We start from the raw sequence: 20,669 nt of genomic DNA, 5'->3' as shown, positions 1-20,669 counted from the left end.
CCTGCGGAGAAGCCCAGCATACGCCTGCAGATCCGTCCGGCCGCCTCTGGTGTGCACAGAGCCTGCGGGGCTCGCTGAAGCGGCTGTGACGCTCCTGCTGCGTCAAGGAAGCTTCTGCTGCAAACACAGCATTCTCAGCTCTTACCCCTGCCGGGGGCCACCGCCACAGCCCAACGCAGCCAGGGGTCAGAAGGCTCCCGTGACCCCGGGGACTAGCAACGAACACGCTTTCCGTAAGCCTGGCAACGACTGGATTGTGGCCTCTTGAAACCCAAAGCCGATGACTTCAGAGAAGCCTTCCAAACAAACGTTTATTTTCACAGATCACGCTTTCTCCCCAAGTGAGGTACCCGCCCCCCAAAACATCCTAAAATATCGAGGAGCATTGCTACGCGTCCCCCGTGGAAAACCCGATTCTGTGCACAAGGTCTTTATTAAAAAGACAGAGCACGAAAGACAGAGTGCTTTGGCTGAAACCCCCTTTCCGCTTCTCCCGTGCTGATAACTACTAGCAGGAAGCAATTAAAACCATCCCAGTTCCTCCAAGTGATAACAGAGCTGGCCAGGGGAGCAGATCCCAAGCACCAGTAAATCATGGAGATACACGTTTCTGTTTCATGGTGACCCTCGCTCCTCATCCGAGATAACTGTGTCCCGCTCTGTCAGAGTCGGCCTGTAACCCAGTCACCATTGTGCACACGCATCAGATGCTCAGGATGGTCCAGCAAGACCCAAGACATACATGGCTTCTGTCTACTGATAATGAACCCAGAAGTCCCGATAAAGACTGAGTCTACCTTTGGTTCAGTATGTCGTCCAGCTCTCTCCCTGGCTGGGGCCGGTCTTTCCATTGACTGGGACTTCTTCCTTGGCTCCCAGGGGACCCATTTCCATCTCTCTCTCTCATTTCCCTCTCTATAATGCCAGGGGTTGTTTACTGAGCACAGAACTGGTACGTGTGCCTCATCATTGCCCCACATTACACCACGACACACGTAACCTGTAGTGCTGGCCTAAATGATTCACGTTCTTTCAGGAGCTGCCCTTGGTTTGTGTTTGAACATGACACACTGCATCTCCCAAGCGCGACCGCATTTTAGACTCCAACTCGTGAGAGAGGGGTCGGACAAAGCCCTTGGTGTGAAATAAAAGTAAGGACGATATTCTGGTTGAGGTTCTTGGTACAATATGGACTGGGACAGCTATAAGAATACCACTTCCTGTATTTCCTACTCACGCTGAAAAAGGCTTTGAGTAACCAAGTTAAACTAATTTGGAACTTATCTTGGTCCAAGCCAGAGAGAGAGAGAGAGAGAAGAAATTGACCAACCCAACAGAACATACTGTAAACACTTGGACATAAATGGACCAAGCATTCTGGACTGTTGGCACCCATTTTCTCTTAATGTTCTGAGGTTCCTCATAAGCAGCCATACTTGTTACTAACCAACATCCTTGGCAGTTGTTTCCCAGGGACCAGCCCGGGATATGCCACAGAAGTCGGACAACTAACAACTAGAGCAGTCTAAAGAAAGAGAGGGAGAGTCATTCAGGCTACTCTGGAGTTTGGGCTTTGCTCTAGCGCCCGGCTGCATCCTAGGTCATCTGTGGGAGGGCGCATCAAAGGCTCTGGCGGGTAAGCTCACATTTAAGCCCACCTGCACGTATGCCCTCTGTTCCCCAGTCCAGCGTTAATTATCTTCACGTTCTTCTGGACAGCTCACGTGCGCAGAGTTGGAAGTCATGACAGTGGACTCTACCAGCCATTTTAGTTTTAGTTCTTCATTTGTTGTTAGGACACAGATTTGTATGTCCAGACATTAAGGGCACTCTAGAGATAACGGCTTAGTCACTAACTCCCAAATTTATCTGACTACAAAAGCTGGGTCACCAAGGGCTTCTGGTTTCATGTTTAAGACGGAAAAAGCTTGGGAGTCTGGTCACCATTCCTATCCTTACAACTAGAAAAGGCCGGACAAACTGAAAAACAACTTTTCTTGGAGCCATCACAGGATTGGGGTCAATGGGTCCAACCACCATGCCCGAACCTGGAGAGACAGGTGCATCCAGAGTCACAGCTGAGATCTGCTTACATGGAGCAGAAGCTGCTGAAGCCATAAATTAGAAGGAACACTTATATGGAAACTTAGATGAACTGCTGGTAGGGGGAGGGAGAGGGGTCAACAGTCCACATATACATTTTGATTCCCCCAAAACTTATCGGCTAACAGCCAAATGGTGACCAGAAGCCCCATCACTAACATAAACAATTGATTAACACGTATTTTGTATTCTATATAGTGCATTCCTGGAATGAAGCTGGAGAAGGGCCCCTGGGTGGCTCAGTCAGTTGGCCATCTGACTCTTGGTTTCAGCTCAGGTCATGATCTTACAGTTTGTGACTTTGAGTCCCGCATCGGGCTCTGCATTGGCAGTGCAGAGCCTGCTTGGGATTCTCTCCCTCTACCTCTCTCTCTCTCTCTCTCAAAATAAATAAACTTAAAAAAAAATGAAGCTAGAAAAAGTAAAATATTAAGAAAATCAGAAAATACTTTTACAGGGGCGCCTGGGTGGCTCAGTCGGTTAAGCGTCTGACTTCAGCTCAGGTCACGATCTCGCGGTCCGCGAGTTTGAGCCCCGCGTTGGGCTCTGGGCTGATGGCTCAGAGCCTGGAGCCTGCTTCCGATTCTGTGTCTCCCTCTCTCTGCCCCTCCCCCGTTCATGCTGTGTCTCTCTCTGTCTCAAAAATAAACGTTAAAAAAAAAATTAAAAAAAAAAAGAAAATACATTTACAGTACTGTATTTACTGAAAAAAAAATCCATGTGTAAGTGGACCTGCTTAGCTCAAACCTGTGTGGTTCAAAGGTTAACCGTACTTTAAATGTGAAAGGTCTAAATACATCAATAAAAAGACAAGAGATTGTCAGAATAGGTGAAAAACAAGATGCTGTTTTTCTGTTTATATATTCTGTCTATAAGAAACCTACTTTAAATATAAAGATCCAGACAAGGGAAACAAAAGCAAAAATGAACTACTGGGACCTCATCAAAATAAAAAGCTTCTGCACAGTGAAGGAAACAACCAGCAAAACTAAAACGCAACCGACAGAATGGGAGAAGAGATTTGCAAACAACATATCAGATAAAGGGTTAGTATCCAAAATCTACAAAGAACTTATCAAACTCAACACCCAAAAAACAAATAACCCAGTGAAGACATGGGCAAAAGATATGAATAGACACTTCTCCAAAGAAGATATCCAGATGGCCAACCGACACATGATAAAATGCTCCACATCATTCATCATCAGGGAAATACAAATCAAAACCACAAGGAGATACCACCTGGCACCTGTCAGAATGGCTCACATTAACAACTCAGGCAACAACGGATGTTGGCGAGGATGCGGAGAGAGAGGATCTCTTTTGCATTGTTGGTGGGAATGCAAGCTGGTGCAACCACTCTGGAAAACAGTATGGAGGTTCCTCAGAAAACTAAAAATACAACTACCCTACGACCCAGCAAATGCACAACTAGGCATTTCTCCACGGGATACAGGTGCACTGTTTCGAAGGGACACATGCGCCCCATGTTTATAGCAGCACTATCGACAATAGGCAAAGTACGGAAAGGGCCCAAATGTCCATCAATGGATGAAACGATAAAGAAATTGTGGTATATATATATATATATATATATATATATATATATATATATATAATGGAGTATTACTCGGCATCAAAAAGAATGAAATCTTGCCATGTGCAACTACGTGGATGGAACTGGAGGGTATTACGCTAAGTGAAATTAGTCAGAGAAAGACAAAAATCCTATGACTTCACTCATACGAGGACTTTAAGAGACAAAACAGATGAACATAAGGGAAGGGAAGCAAAAATAATATAAAAACAGGGAGGGGGAGAAAACAGAAGATTCTTAAATATGGAGAACAAACTGAGGGTTACGGGAGGGCTTGTAGGAGGGGGGATGGGCTAAATGGGGAAGGGGCGCTAAGGAATCTCCTAAAATCATTGTTGCACTATATACTAATTTGGATGTAAATTTAAAAAAATTTAAAAATTAAAAAAAAAAGATCCAGACAGGTTAAAAATAAAGGGGTGGAGAAAGATATATACCATACTAACACTAATCAGAAGAAAGCTGAAGTTGTTATTTTAACTTCGGACAAAGCACGCTTCACAACAAGAATATCCTCAGGAATAGAGAGATGACATAATGATAAAGGGGTCAAATCTCCAAGAAGACATAGCAATTTTAACGTCTATGTGCCCAACAAGAGACCGTCAAAACACACGTGGCTCTAGGCCACCATAGGGCTGGGAGAAAACTCTGGGCCGGCCCCCTCCAGGGAGCCAGAACCTTCCCTATCCTCACGTGGAATGCCATTCCCGCCCCGGAAGCCGCACCCTACACATCCTTCAACACAGGAACCTGGATGCTGGAGGCTGTACAGCCTCTGAATTGGGACTCCCTGCTTTTGTTTATTTTTGAGAGAGAGAGACAGAGCACAAGTGGGGAAGGTCAGTGAAGCAGGCTCCAGGCTCTGAGCTGTCAGCACAGAGCTTGACGCGGGGCTCGAGCCCACGAACCGTGAGATCACGACCTGAGCTGAAGTCGGACGCTCAACCGACCGAGCCACCCAGGCGCCCTCCCCTCCCCCTTTTTTTTAGCTAGGAGAAACGTGGAGTCTGCCCATCTCATTGATCTGTCTTCAAATCTTTAGCAAACCTGCCCCCAAGAATCCTCGAGAGAGACTCTAATCTTTGCACCCACCGACCACGGTGTGCTGATGGCTAATGGATCCTCTGGATAAGCACTATTCCTGTGGACCAGGTGGTACACGTCAGATGCCGTGATTCATACGTCACAAATCCTCAAGGGCATTTCTAAACCTGCTCAGTCACTAGATGCTGGATGACACCAGGGCCATGCCAGCCCTCACGAACTCGAAGGACTCCTCACACATGCAACACGCGTTAACTCGCGTGATAAACCCACACTCCGTATCTTCACCAATAGTAAGCCGGGCGATGCCCCAATCCTGTTCCTCCCTTGTCCAGCTTCGGGCAACGTCCCCTCACTCAGCCTGTGTCTCGAGGACCATGCCCACCTCTGACCTCTAAGAGCCGGAGTCTGGACCCAGCAGGACTCGCTTAATTTTCTTGTAACCTGAACCAGAAGACACGTAAGAACCGTAAGGCGCTGACAGGCACAATTTCAAGTCTGGGTTTGTTCAGAGTAAGTTTCCAGACCAAAGCGAGAGAAAAATAAAGGACATCAGTAACACGGGCCCCAGGTAGCACATTCTACTTCCCGAAGGTTACCTCAACACCTGGTTGACTTTTTGTACAATGGCAGTCAAATTAAAGCAAGGAGGTATTCTCGTTTTATGTGATGTTTATAAAGTTTCTGAGATCTTTATCACGTTGATCAATTTAGGTATTTGCTGGGGAGACAAATGAAACATTTAGCAATTAGGAAACTGGCAAAATTAGTCTCTCATACCTCATGAGGTGGATTTCCTGGCACTCAGTCCGTACGAAGAGCCATTCTACTTGGCCTTACCGCCACGGGCACCGATGTCTCCCACCGCTGACTCCTGCGGAAGAATTTACGAACACTCACAGCATTTGGGGGCGTGCAGGGTGGTGAGGAGGGGTGGAGACCTGCACTCCAATCAGAGTTTCACCACTTACCGGCTGCATGACCTTGGGAGGTTTATTCAACTTCTCTGAGTCGCCTCCCACGAAATGGGGTAATCATTAACCCTGTGGCTGTGTGGCCATTAACAAGATAGCGCGTGTAAAGAATGCCCAGCTCATACGAGAGCCAAGTAAAGAAGCTACTGTCCTTAGGAGGTACTGTCTTACCAAACAAAAGGACAGAAAAGCACATGTCCTCATTCAGGCAGACCCCACCAAGTGTACTGCAATTCTGCACAACACAAGGTTTCTCTATCCTTCCTGGGATCTTCAGACCCGGGAGCCACACGGTATGTCCATTCATGAACCGGTGCCGTCCGGCATGAAGAGAAATTAGTGAATGAATTTCTTAGTACCTATGTAGTATGCAAACCTGTAATAATCTTTTTTTTTTTTTTTTTTAATAAAACTGCTTTGACTTAGGAAGAAAGATCCAATGTTTAGCACGTGCCAGTGACGCGTTTTCATTACTCAAGGTGCTTTCCCTTTCAATTCGCAACACTCGCCCAAGAGTCCAAGTGCGGGAGAGGCTGTGCTAGAAACCCATCCCAGGATTCTGGTCCTCCGAGTGAGACACACGGCCGGAGCCCCAGGCGGGACACCATCCCAGTTTTACATCTGTAGCAAGGTGGTCTGTCTGCATTTTGAAATTAACTTACCTGTGTGATTCTTTTGGTGTACTTTTGAAAAAAAACAAAAAACCAAAAAAAAAAAACACCCCACTCACACATTTTAAGAAATCTCAAGGGGAAAGAAACATGATTGCCGCAGGCCCTGTCTCAAACTCCGGGAAGACATCCCACAACTCAGGTTTTTACCTTGCTTTAATGACTTCGTTTACGACCTCTGGGAAGGATGTGAACACATCAGGAGTAACAGCCATTTATGTTTTAAGTATCAGGTTTTATTAAAAAGTGCATTTTGATTAATTTATGGTCTAGGTAAGCTGTTAAGATATCAGTATACTCTCTGGAATAATAATAACTTTACAAATATTTAAAACAAACAAAATTTTAAAAGCCTTTTTATTTCCTTCACCATTATTGTTTTACAATACAAATATCACCTTGTGAATACACAGGAAAAAAAAAAACCCTACGGAAGATAATTCTGCTGCACGTAAAATACAGAATGGATATATATACTTCTTCATTCTTAAAAAACTATTTTGTTCTCCACATTGGCAAGTATGGAATAGAATACTTCCCCAAACATACTTCTGTTAGGAGTAAAACTTAGAGATACATGCAGTTTCTGCACAAATATATTTTAAAGAAATAGATCTCTGTTTTGTTGTTCACCAACAAAATTGTCATCAGAGTATGGATAACTAATTTATAGCTTTCAAGTTTTAGTTAAGTGATCATTTTCAAAACTCTCTTTTTAAAAACAAAGTATGCATGGCTGTTTTCACTGTATAGTTAAAATCGAACCACCAAACAGATGATAAAATAATTTAAGTGGTACATGTCATTGCCACCTGCTCACAATATGGGAACAGGGCTCTGATTTTCTAATTAACTCCCCCATTCGTTAATTCATAGCAATTTAAAAACCATAAGCAGTCTTCAGGTTTAATTTAGCTATAAATGCAAAATTTAGTAGTGTATACTTACATTTATATTTTCATGGAATATTTTATTTTAAATAAAAACATTTAAGATTGCCTACTGACCATACAATCAAGACAAGAAAGGCACTAGAAACATAGACAAATTTCTCTCCCAAGAAGCATTTTTTTTTTTTAATTTTAACTCTCTTCTCTCTGACATGTAAAAATCTTGAAATTTGGTTTTCATAACATCATTTTGAAAAATAAAGTTAGGAAATACTTAGAAAATCACTTTATAACAGAATCTTTTTTTTTTTTTTTGCACTTTTTGACACACTCTCTCTGCTTTTTACAAAACCCAAAGTTACCACACCTTTCTGTGTCTGTCATTTTTTATTTGAATAGCGGTGCAACAGGTAGAAAGATTTCAGAATCGAACCCCATTCAGGTACTTAGAAACCTTCATAGAGACATTTGCTAGAAAATGGCTTACAGCCCAATCTTTGGGGCAAGAGATATGAAAAGTATGTTTTCCCAAGAAAATAATACGCTTTATTTTCCAGATGTGACTGGAAAGACCAGAACGGATGATAGAAAAGCTTACATTTATGCTGTTGCATCGTATACAAAGGAACGTGGTGATGCAGCTTATGCGGAACCCCGGACTCACGAACAGGAAATGTGTGCAGTGCATGATAGGTTACGTTTTCTTTATTGTTGTCCCACGCAGGTCCTTTGGAGAGAAAAAAAGATCACAGTGCTGACCAGGTAACTCAATAGGTTAAGTCAAGGAAACTGCTGAAAGATAATGGGATCGTCTGTTTATGGCGTCTGCTCTCACTGTAGTTCTCAGCACTTGGAAAGGGTCCTCGTCCCCCACTTGGTGCGGCCGTTATGTGTCGTTCACCAAGCGGCTGTATTTCACCTGCCTCCCGAGGTGGACCACCGGCCAGGGGAAGGGCCAGTGGTAAGATCGAGGTACGATTCCTTGGACATTCTTTTCAAAGTACTGAAATGGCCTATACCACCACACCCTAGCCAGGAGGTTCATCTGGGAAGCTTCTTTGAGCACCTATGACGACAAAGACAGGAAACCAGGTCAGGGAGAGCAATTCATGGGCCCCCAAACGAACATATGTACTTTTCTAACGATCTTCCACTTTAAGTGGATGTATTTTCCCAATTACGATTCACAAAGGACCCCGGAACGGCCTTGTGTCCACCCACGTACCCCAGTTTCGCACGCACGCCCCCACTCTGCGCTCGTGTGCTAACCAGGCCACCCCCTAGCGGGAGAGCAAAGAACTCCAACTCTGGGAGCGCACGGAGAACGCGTGGCTTCCTCGATCTCGTGTCCGTAAGTGCGCGCGCCCCAGTTAGTGTCTCCGTTACTCTTCTGCGATGGAAGTTAAGCGTTCAGCCGCTCAGGGGCCCAGGCCAGGAGAAGCGGGGAGGGGTGCCAATCAAACAAACAGCAGGGGGGCCCAGCTTGGAAGGCATTTGTCAGGGACGGGGACGGTGATACCTGTTCTAGAAGGATGCAATCTCTGCGTCACTGTACTAACACATCTCTTGCTCATTTTTTGTTGCGAAGTGGCTCAGCATCACGAAAGACAACGCAATCCCAGTTGCCTAGCCCCCCTGGAGAGAGGCCTAAGACATCCGTGGGTTCTCTGCACGTCCCCCCGCCCCCATGCCAGCACCGCCAGGCCAGGCGTTGAGAGAAGCTGTAATCAGACAAGGGGAAAACTCACTTGCTGATTGGCCATAGTGTGGTACCACCAGAAGAGTCTCGTGGTGATGTAATACGCCACCACCACGTCCACAGTGTAGTGGTCATGCGCTAAGAGAATACAGAAGATCCCAACCACGCTGAGGAGCCAGCAAATCCAGTGGTACCACCACAGTCGTCGAGGGGAATCTGAAAAGAGGAGCGATTCACACCGGTTACTCTGATCTTTCCGTCTGAAAACAGATCGTTTGGGCTGCAAATTTAAGGGTTTTAGCTTATATGTAGTCAAGGTTAGAATGGAAGCAGCTTGGGGCGTCTGGGGGGCTCTGTCGGTGAAGCATCCGACTTCGGCTCAGGTCACGATCTCACGGTCTGTGAGTTCGAGCCCCGCGTCGGGCTCTGTGCTGACAGCTCCGAGCCTGGAGCCTGCTTCGGATTCTGTGTCTCCCTCGCTCTCTGCCCCTCCCCCGCTTGCGCGCTATCTCTGTCAAAACAAGTGTTAAAAAAAAAAAAGAATGGAAGCAGCTTATCTTATGAAGTGACTTTATTAGCAATTATAATTTATACTTGGCTACTGCTTGATTCACATATAAAGGCAGTTGAGAAGGACAACTGAGAGGATAATGTGTCGTGTTCCATTAAAAAAAAAAAAAAAAGCCTGTCCACTGACATTTAATTCAACTTACTTATAAATAATTTGGGGTTAATGCTCCAAACAAAAATCAATACTTTTTGGTCTACAGATCCTTACACACGGACTAGGCAATTAGAATTGCTACAACTGTCCTACTTGCTTCCCAAGCTTTGTGACTAAACACTGACCTGAAACTCTGTAAGAGTCTCAGATTCCATTTCTCAAACAAAAATAAGAAAGAATCCAAATGCCTGGGAATTTTGGTGCAAGTGCATTCAAAGGCAGGGTAGTGTCAGGTCAATACCTGTCCGTACCTTGATTTGGAAGCTCCCACCTGAGGGGAGCACCATAATCTCTATTTGTCCAGGCCTTCCCACTTTGCATTCTCAAAGAATGGGCTGAAGAGGGTCTGAAATTTTACGCAAAAATGTCACTTGAACGTGATCCGTCCTCCCTACCCAGGGGGAGAAAGGTTAGACTTTCACTGGCTTCTCACAGCATACAAGTACTCCTCATTTGGGAGTGCCTGGGTGGCTCAGTCGGTTGAGCGTCTGACTTCAGCTCAGGTCATGATCTCACGGTTCGTGAGTTCAAGCCCTGCATCACACTCTGTGCTGACGGCTCAGAGCCTGGAGCCTGCTTCGGATTCTGTGTCTCCCTTTCTCTCTGCCCCTCCTTCACTCACACTCTGTCTCTCTCTGCCTCTCAAAAATAAAGAAATTAAAAAAAAATTAAAAAAAAAAAAAGAACTAGTCATTTGTTTAACCAGTATTTATTGAACATCTACTATGTGCCTGGGACAGGAAATGCTCTGGGTATAGAGATCAGCAAACAAAACAGGCAAAGAGCCTGCCTTTGTTGGGGGAGATCCCTTTCTGGGACAGAGGAGACACAGTAAAAAATAATTATAATAAAGAAGGAGATTTTACACTGTGTTAGAAGGTGTTAAATGCTATGAAAAAATAAAGTTGAACAGGAGAAGCAGGATCAGAAACCGAGAAGGGGAAGGGAGGTTTGTGACTTTGAATGGAGTGGTCAGGGCAGGGGTGGGGGGCACCGTACCCCACCCCCAGGAAAATCTGCATTGATACACCCTACAGCTACCATTCATTCTTCATGCACGTGTTACAGTGTGGACATGACACCCATTTTAATTTCTACAACCTGTCCCTCGGCCATAGAGCGGCTACCAGTGTCTCGCTCTAAAGACGAGGAAGCTAAGACTCAGAGAGGTTAAGGGCTTTCCCCGTCACACAGGTGGGGATGGCACCAGGACTCAAAGTCAGAGGTTGTGAGCCGCGTCCTCCAAGTTTCCCGACATGGCCGTGCTTCCTTTGAGGATAAGACTTCACTGCCTTTACAGTACAACCAGCAGGGAGCGCTCCCCAGGCTGTGACAACCCCCTCCGCTCCCGCCCCCCCCCCCCCCCCCCCCCCGGCAAAAGGGCCAAACCGACAGAAAGTGTTAGAATTCACTCAGAAGGTTCCCCACGCGTACCCCCCCCAGGCCCCTCTGGACCGCAGGAGAAAGAGAGCCTCATGTCTCACAAACATACTCTGAGAGAAAAAAGGGGGCAAAAGACCATATATAACGTCATACCCCATGTTAATTTTAGAAACCACAAAGCCATCATCGGCAAGACTCAAGACATGCGTGGAAATGACACAGGAACATGGGAAGCAAGGCATGAACAGCCTTAATCATATGTTAGCGCTGTATGTGCTTCACAAAGGGTTATCTGAAACAGATATGGTGAATGCCAGCTTCTGTTAAATCTGAGCAGGGGACAGGGGTTTATTTAAATATCTTTTGTGGGTTTCGCAATAAAATATTTTAAGTACGTTTAAAAATATATTTTAGGTAGTTGTTTGTAAGTTTCTGTGTTTTGAGAGAGAGTGAGCGAGCAGGGGAGGGGCAGAGAGAGCGGGAGAGGGAGAATCCCAAGCACTGTCAGCGCAGAGCCTGATGCTGGGCTCGAACCCACGAACCGGGAGGTCATGACCTGAGCCGAAATCAGGAGATGGATGCTTCACCGACTGAGCCCCCCAGGCGGCCCTTACGTGCATTTTAAAGGAGACTCCCTTTTGGCGCCTGCATCACTTAGTGCCCCTGAGCCCCCGGCTTCTATGAGGGCAGAGACCTCGCTGACCCCCAGGCGCAGCGTAGGGCGGTGACACGCGGTCTACATCACGTGCCACCAGGCCTGGGCTCACGAGCTTTCCTCCCGGCTCCTTCCAGCAGCTGTAGCGCAGCCCGAAGGCTCTGCCGACTCCAGAGGAGACGAGGAGACTAGGCGCCCCCCGCCCCCGGGGCAAGAGCGGTGACCCCGGCCCCCGCCCCCCGCCGCCGCGCTGGGGGCCCGCGGTGTCGGGGCGCGCTGGGGACGCTGCCGGAGGGCTGTCCTCGACTTACACTCTTTGATAAATAAGTAAGTGAGCGTGAGCATGACCGTGTGGCCGCTGTACAGGTAGTCCCCGCACATGTTGTGAGAGCCGGTGATGGACAGGCCGCCACCGGCAATGAGCTTCATTATCCTCCGCACTTGTGCTTCCCAGTCTCCGAACAGCTGTGGGAGAGGAGAGACGAGAGGCGTTACCAGTGGACCCCGGAGTGCTGTGGCGCCCTCCTCCGGTCAGGGCCAGGCCCTGCGATACCCTGACTTCTGCCGAGAAACGCACACCTGGCCCTGGACGTGGCTCTCCGACACCACCTCTGCCATTTCCTGAGACAAAAGGCATCTGTGGCTAGTCACAACCAGCCGCTTTCACCCGCACCTGAGAGCTCCTTAGGGCGGTGACCCTCGGAAGGCCCCGGAGCGTCGGGGCTTGACGCCGGGAGAGCCAACCCTGTGATCAGAAGGCTGGACCACCGGGGAGGGGCGAGGGCTGGAGGTGGATGGTCAATGACTCATCAGTCCTGCTTACAGGGGCGCCTGGTCGGCTCCATCGGTTAAGCGTCCGACTTCTGCTCAGTCCTGATCTCGGAGTTTGTGAGCTCGAGCCCCGCATCGGGCTCTGCGCTGACAGCTGGGAGCCTGGAGCCTGCTTCACATTCTGTGCCTCCCTCTCTCTCTGCCCCTCCCCTGCTCACGCTCTGCCTCTCTCTCTCTCTCTCTCAAGAATAAATAAAAACATAAAAAAAAATCCTTATTACATAACGATGCCTCCACAAAACTGCACAAGGATGGAGGTTCAGAAAGCGACCAGGCTGATGACAAAGTAGAGATGTGGGGGGCGTGGGAGCCCCACGTCCCTTCCCAGAGGCTTCGCCCAGGGCATTCCTTCCGTCCGGCTGCCCTAAGTTACATCCTCTTATAATACACCGGGTCTCTGGTAAGTTACATGTTTTCCTTAGTTTTGGGAACAACTGTTAGCAAACTAACCAAATCTGCGGCGGGGTCACGGGAACCCCCAATTTACAGCTCAGTGGTCGGATGCACAGGTGACAGCCTGCACTCGTCGCTGGAGTCTGAAGGGGGAGGGGTCAGTCGGTGTGACACAGAGGTCCCTCCAGGGAGGGAGCAACAGAACTAACGCCCCCCACACGTGCTCACAGAAGCGCCTGGTGTGGGTGCTGAGGAGAGGAGGCGCACGGGAATGTTCCGGCTTTTTGAGCTTCCATCAAGACACGTAAACCCCCCATGAAGGCTGCCGTCCACGTTCACTAGAGAGGAAGCGTGTGGCCACAGCCGTTCCTTGCTTGCGCTTTCTGGAGCACGTTTCAGCAGACGCTTGCCCCATTTTTAAAATTACACTGATAGAGAAAGAGTAACTGATCGCGGTTTACGACGGGAGCCACTTGGGGGAAAATATCTGGGACAAGTCCCCGTGCTCAGCTTACAGGACAGCGGCTCTACGGACCCAGCTGATGCTGGAGGCTGAGGAGGTCAAATGGGACTTACGGCGACCAAAGTGACACAAGGGACTGATTGGATGTACCTTCAATCTACTGAAATCACGTGAGTGGAACCGTGCGCTCTTCCTTTTCAGTAAGAGTGAAACAATCTCACGGATAAATCTCCGTCTCTGATGCAAGTCTGGGCTGCACGCCGGAGTCATCAGAGGCTTAAACAACACACTCCCTGCCATTTTTCTTTGCTATGTCAAACGGTCTGTATCTTAGGTTGCCAGCACACTAGTTACTTTTAACCAGAATTAATCACCCTGACCCTTTTCAACATTTCACTGATAACATGCCAGGCTTTGGGAAACATGTGGTCTGCTACAATTTCCCTTTAAGAAAATGTATCAAGATTTCTAGTCAAGGATGGCAGGTTGGACACATGGCACAGAGGAGACAGATTTCCAAATTCAAAGGGTCACCACAAGAAAACAGACCTCTACGGCAAGACTCGGCACCACGAGATTTCAGGTACGCAGTGGGGGGTTAGCAAGAGACCCTAATGCCTCCAGAAATCAAAGACAAGCTTCATACTTGGGGTGCCTGGGTGGCTCAGTCGGTTAAGCGCCAACTTTGGCTCAGGTCATGATCTCACGGTTTGTGAGTTCGAGCCCCGCGTCGGGCTCTGTGCTGACAGCTCAGAGCCTGGAGCCTGCTTCGGATTCTGTGTCTCCCTCTCTCTCTGCCCCTCCCCTCCACTTGCACTCCGTCTCTCTCTGTCTCAAAAATAAGTAAACATTAAAATTAAAGTCATGATGTATTTATAAAAAAAAAAAAACACAAACAAGCTTCATACAAAGGATCAAGAGTCAGCTTTTTCAAAAACAATCCTGGAGGACAGAAGGCTTTGGAAAACTGCCTCCAAGTTCCGTGGGAAAATGATTTTCAACTTAGCAACCTATGCCCAGCCATACTCTTAAGCGACCCTGCAGTACAGGATCGACTAAAGCCGTTTTCACAAGATTTCACAGTATTTACCACCTACATACTCTTCAGGGAACTAGAGAGCATACGCTTTGTAAAGCAGAAAGAGCAGAAAAAAAGAAGAGACAGGATTTGCTAGGTCGTCAGTGAAGGCAGAGCCGAGGGGCTGTGAGCCTGCACAGTGAACCATGGGCGGGGGGGGGGGGTGGGGGGTGGGTACGGGTACGAGGGTCATCCGCGGGAAGGTGAAACCACATGGGGGTGAGTGTGCACACAGAACACTAAGAAAGCAAAAGGCAAGGCAATCGCTAACTCTCTAAGAAACAAAATGTTGTGCACAAGAGTCATTATAGGAAACGACTCAAGCTGGCTACGAAGAGCAATTAGAAACTAATAGTGTGAACACGAAATGTGGAGTTAGGTCAGAACAGAAATCCAGACCCGGACAGGGAAGAGGGGACAGGAAGCAGGACCGCCCACCGGGAGGGTGGGGCTGGGGCACCATGGACCCTCCCTCCAGCCTTCCCGTAGGAGGTCAATAATAAGACTTCCATCAGAAAAACAGAGAAACAGAACTGCCGTGTCCCTTACAGACCGCAGGGTAACACACACACACACACACACACATCTGTGAAAAGTAAAAAGCTATGAAGGTAAGCACCACCAGCTTCAGTTAAAATTGTTGAAAGGAGTTAGGAACGTGGGCTGGAGTTGGTCAGGGTTCAGGGGGATGGGTGGCTACGGTGTGTCGTTAAAGATTCTACAGAACCATTTTGTTTAAAAACATTTTTAAAATGTCTACTTATTTTTGGAAAAAGAGAGAGAGTATGAGGGCGGGGCAGAGAGAAAGAGGGAGACTCAGAATCCAAAGCAGGCTCCAGGCTCTGAGCTGTCAGCATAAAGCCCGACGTGGGGCTCAAACTCATGAACGGTGAGATCACGACCTGAGCTGAAGTCGGATGCTTAACTGAGCCACCCAGGTGCCCGTTTGTTTTTGTTTTTTTTTAAATTGCACATATGTAATAAACACGATAGAAATTTTTCAAAAGATTTAAATGGAAAGTTGGGTCCAGTTCTGCCATAACAATGCATAGTATAAAGAGGAAACTTATGGCAACAAAAGCCTGGGTAGCTTTTCATTTTATTCCATTTCAGATTGTCTTTCCAAAAACTGTGTTTTTTACACTAGAAATCCTATTCTCAGGCACCACCACCCTGTAATTTGCCCTCCCGTTTTAGCACGAAAATATCTGTGGGGAACCTGTACGCATGGGGAGGAGGGAGACATTACCAGGTAAACACAGCATCGAGAAAAAAATAGCTGAAAATTAATGCTGCATTTCTTCCAAGTGCCCTTAAAACACCTAAGCTTTCTTTTAAAAAAAATCTCTTTCCATGGCTGTCAAACCTCTGGGAGGGGCGGTCTCTTCAAGCTTAGTGGGAAACAGGAAAAGAAGGAGGATGGCTATGGCCACATAAAAATTTTAATTATGTTAAAAAAAAAAAACAAACAAACAAAGTAAAAGACATGTTGCCTAACAACCGGAGCAGAAACCAGCTAACATCTTTTTCACGGAAACTGACCATATGAACCAAGTAAATAACACCAACGTGGGAGACAAAATGTATCAGAGGACAAAGGATATGACCAGCGGGAGGCATGGAGACTGCCAAACAAACAGATACAAACTTTGCTCCCGTATCAAGTTAGCAAAGCTGAGGGAAGCGGAAGCAGGGCAGGGGCTGGCGGGGCAGGCCCAGCGGCTGGGTGAGGGGGGGTGAGCCGAATGCACCTGCCAGCCGGGAGGGGTGGCGGGCAGACTGGGCTCTGCCACTTAGCTGGGTGATCCGAGGCGGCCGGACCAGTCTAACCCTCCACTTCCTCACCTACCACTTGGGGAGCATCATCGTTATGACAATCGACAAAATTCTGTAAAAATCATCATCGATACTGACCGGCAATCCAAACGGCATCGCCCGGGACTCGTTTACACGGAGTCTCAGAGCCTGCCGCAAAGAAATGATCCCAGACGGAAATGAACGCTTCAGGTAGAACTCTCCCACTATGATATTAGTATAAAAGGAACAGAGTGGAAACAATCTAACCAGGAATTGTTATTAAATAACTGCTTGCTTGCTACTCGAAGCCCAGGCCGGCAAGTACTGGCAACATCGGGAGTCCCGATAAAATGATTCTCAAACCTACTGAACCACCATCTGAGGCGACTGGTTAGACTCACACCACAGTGATTCAAATGCGTTGACTTGGGCTACGACTGCGTAATAAATGATGAACGAAATCAGTTTATAAGGCCTGTGTAGTAAGTTTGTATCATAGACATCGTCTCTTATCGAGGAAAAAACAAAACATTTGGCATAATCAGCTGTATTTTTTTAAAAACAAGCACAGAGAACACGTAGAACGTACAAACTACACGTCAGCAGGGTTTCAATGGAAGCTGGCAGGGTTTCTCCCAGTCTCTGTCCCAAAGGGACTTCTAGAAGTCCCCGCTCCTTGGGCTAGAAAGAGAGGAATTCTCTTGGAAGTCTCCAGTTGTGGGATCTCGGCGGCCTTCGAGTGCAGGCAGGACATACGGGAAGAGACTAAAGAAGAGGAAAAGACAGGAACTCTGGTCTTCTCTCTCATGCTTACTTTAGTTTCATTCCCCAATCTGCCTGCCCCCCTCCTGCGGCATCCTCAAAAAGCTGCTGCGAACATTCTGCGGGGTGTTTCTTACTTGCAGTCGGTGGGAAAGAACATGGACTGCGTTCACCCCACTGTCGCTGGAGAAGTACCCCGCCCCCCACAACAGGAGGCTGTTGAATGTTCATTTCTGAAAGCAGAGATATTTTGGGGGGACATTCACACCAATCACTTTCTCAGTAGACGCTACAAAGCTGTAGTAATTCACTCTGCGAATTATCGTCTCTTAGGGACACAGAAAAGTCAGTTTTCAGTGAAAACACAGCAATTTTCTTCAGCATCTGATGAATGGCTAAGAAGTAAACTGGCCCAAATCGCTTAAGCAATAACAAGGCACAGGAAGAAACCGCGAGCAGGAGGAGGCTGGAGAGGCTTCCTAATGACGCAGACTAATCTAGTACAGTTAGAAACCAGTGAGCCCCTGGCTATTAGAAAGCAGGCTTCCCCAAGTTTTCAGGGCTGAGTACCAGAGCGCGTGGATGAGAATTTGTTCACCATCACCCGGTTTGCACATGGTCTAGCGCACTTGCCTCTTCCCTTTGCTGCATCTGAAGAGCAGGGACACTCCCCCCCTACTGGCCTGAGAGGGCACACCCGGAACCGGAACCGAGCTCACCAAATAACGCTGACTCATCCAACGGCTCCGGTCTAACCCTGACGAATGGCTGCAAGGCGACGGGCGTGGAAATGCTACTGAGTATAATCCTTGCCCCTCACCGAGGCTTCGCCCTGCAGAAGCCCTGGAAAATCGGCACGGCGGGTCCCATCCGCCGGCTGCTCAGTGTTGGAGCTGGGGAGGGGACCCACGTCCTGGGACCCCATCTGCCACTGTCCGAGGCACTGCAGGCCCCCTGCACACCGCTGGTCCCCCCAGCTTTGCATGAGCCAGGACCTGGGTACACGCGGGGTAACTTTTCCTCCAGCAGCCTCCTCCTGTCCAGATGTTCAGAGGTCACGTCCTGTGATCATGCCCCGCTGCAAAGCCATGCAGCCAGGTAGCTCTCAAATTACTCATTCATTCATTCATTCATTCATTCATTCATTCATTCATTCATTCAAGGAATCTACCTACTAAGATCAGGGCAAATAAATTTTTGTTGTTTGCTGAAGAACAATCTCCCCGCCAAACAGAAACGTCACTCTCCTCTACCACAAGCCGAGAAGGCCGCTCTGAGCCCCCAGACCACAGGCACACCCGCTAGGGAAGCAGGCATCGCGGCACGGAAGGGCAGCCGAGAAACACACGCTCCACACTGCGGCTTCCCTCAGCTTCTCTCCCTCATGACGGAGCCCGAAACGGCAAGACTCCGCCGCTCCCTGCGTGTCACCCGGCGGGGCAGCCCTCCCAACCAATGACGCGTCCGTAAGAACTAGCAGGAGTCGTGAGAACGTCCTTCGCGGGAGAGGTGGAGGTGGTGTGCCTGCGGGTTGGGTGAACGGTTCTTGTGATTCCGTACTCCCGCCCCGCACGGTTTCTCACACCGTCCTACTACCATTGAGCGGGCAGGAAAAAGGGAGTGGTAACAGGGTGATTTTGTGTACGAAAACACTAGCTTTCGTGGGGACGGAGAGTCCAACTTTTCCACTGAGTTTCCCCATTAATGATCCGGTCGTATCCTCACCAGCCTGGGGGGTGGTTGGTGCAGAGGCTGGGACGCCCATTTCACAGATGAGCAAATCAGCAGAGAGGCTGTTTCTCTGTTTCACCCAGTGAGTCGTCTGGGCTCAGATCCCACCTCTCCCCTCCCTAAGCGAGCTTGCCTCTGGGTCCCTACAGACAGCCTGCTGTTGTCCCCAACGCCTCCCCGGATGACACAGGCTCCAGAGCATCTCCAGGTTGTGGTGGCGGTTCTCACGAAATCCAGCCCACTGTACGCACGTCATTTCCAGGCAGGTGCACAGGAGTACTCGCTAAAGAGCCACTTTCCATAAGTGGGGTTTTTTTTTTTTCCATTTAAATCAAACTTCCCCGTTTCTATAAAAGTTGTTCTCATGGAAATCGTTCACAAGCCAAGGGCACGTTTTCCGCCTTCTCTAACAAGGTGTTTCCCACCTGTCCTTAACTTTCCTCGCCCTGGGCTGGGCTGGGCTGTGCCGGAGGGGTGCTCCCAATGTCTCTGAGTCTGCCTGCACAGGAGCACAAGCCCCGGGTCGGGGTCCGGCGTCCGGGGGGCTCCGGACGGACACTCTGCCCAACGCGGCCTCAGCGTCCTCTCGTCTGGAAGACGGCAAGAATGATACTTCCTCGCCCGCGGCACCCCCCGGCCAAGGTGAGGGGAGGTCTGCCACAAGTGCCTGCTCCGTTATAAGGTGCGTCCAAACTTCGAGCAGCATGGCAATGACCATGTCCTTCGGGGAGAACCCCACCCCGGCACCCAGCAATCCAGATCGGGGTGGCTGTCCACGCGGCCCTCACCGACTCTCGTCCGTGGTCACAAGGCACTTTTCTGAACCCTTCTCCTCCACGTGGTAACTGCTTCATTCCCGGGAAGACTTCGTTTCACCCACAAATATCGCGTCCACCTCCACTGATGTGGAGAGATTTCACTGCGCGTCCTCTTAGAACACATTCGTGCAACTTCTAAAAAGACGTTTCCCTCCCTTAAGGTCTGAAGGATCTGGCTCTCTGCACCTCTCCACTGTCAAGTGTATCCATCCATTCAAATACTGTGCGGGTTGTTTTCTTTTTTTTTTTTTTTATTTTGTGGGGGCACGGTCTCTCTAATTATCATCAATAAAACACGAAATGCGCAACGAGCCTCCCTTCCTCCCCCTAAAAACTTCTGTATTTTTTTTATGACCTCTAGTAAAGGAGACTTACCAAAACTTCACAAAATCTTTAAAAAAAGGTTGGCTCCAGATTTCCCATTTTCTTATTTGTTACATTAAATAAATCCAGTATTTCAGCAAAGCACTAATCACCCTTTAACAAAAGTACATTTGCTTTTAGTGTTGAGTGATCCTTTAGCCTCACTTGTTCATGAAGCAAAAATTTATAAGCAAATTCCCTCAGATGTTTATTAGGAAAATCCCTAAATCTAAAGGACAGTACAGGTCTTCCTCGACTGTACTGCCTCCTAATAAACCCACAGTGAGTTGAAAAATGTAAGTGGAAAATGTGTTTACTGTATCACTGTAAAATCAGAAAATCCTAAGTTGAGCCACTATCCTTGGGAATTGTGTGTCTGATAAACACCCACAGACTCTGTGCTTAGCCTCCTCCATCATCGATGTGCTGCCACCCTTGCTCCATTCTCCCTCTTTTTCCTGGACCAGCTGAGGACAAACTGAATATGCTAGGACGTGTTCCTCCATTGTCACACTCCTAACTTTTAACAACGAGGCAGTATGGTCCCAGTTAAGACATCTCTGGAATGCCCTTCACAGCTCTTATGCCCCAGCCAAGGGTCTGATCAGAGAATGCACAGTGAGGACACTTGTCACAGTCTTAATTTCTCCCAGTCTGCTAGTTTCTCGGTCTTTGTTTTTATGGCGCTGA

At 48.1% G+C, this 20,669-nt stretch overlaps 2 protein-coding genes across 5 annotated transcripts in view; both read right to left on the bottom strand.

Moving 5' to 3' along the window:
• ASAH2 (N-acylsphingosine amidohydrolase 2) overlaps nt 1-6,341 on the bottom strand; it is a 100,435-nt gene extending 94,094 nt beyond the window's left edge. The window contains exon 1 of the mRNA XM_053206814.1: nt 5,528-6,341. The gene's annotated coding sequence lies outside the window, so the exon portion shown is untranslated. The remainder of the gene's footprint in view (nt 1-5,527) is intronic.
• Nucleotides 6,342-6,719: 378 nt separating this feature from the next.
• Nucleotides 6,720-20,669, bottom strand: part of SGMS1 (sphingomyelin synthase 1) — a 110,500-nt gene continuing 96,550 nt past the window's right edge. For all 4 annotated transcript variants that reach the window (XM_053206822.1, XM_027049926.2, XM_053206820.1 and 1 more), the window contains exons 4-6: nt 12,055-12,208; nt 9,031-9,197; nt 6,720-8,348 (exon numbers count right to left, since the gene is read on the bottom strand). In XM_053206822.1, the coding sequence (XP_053062797.1) occupies nt 8,169-8,348; nt 9,031-9,197; nt 12,055-12,208 (501 nt within the window). In that variant the 3' untranslated portion in view covers nt 6,720-8,168. The remainder of the gene's footprint in view (nt 8,349-9,030; nt 9,198-12,054; nt 12,209-20,669) is intronic.

The sequence above is a fragment of the Acinonyx jubatus genome, chromosome D2 (genome assembly GCF_027475565.1).
Source record: "Acinonyx jubatus isolate Ajub_Pintada_27869175 chromosome D2, VMU_Ajub_asm_v1.0, whole genome shotgun sequence".
Classification (NCBI taxonomy): Eukaryota; Metazoa; Chordata; class Mammalia; order Carnivora; family Felidae; genus Acinonyx; species Acinonyx jubatus.
This window is presented reverse-complemented; position numbering and strand designations above follow the sequence as displayed.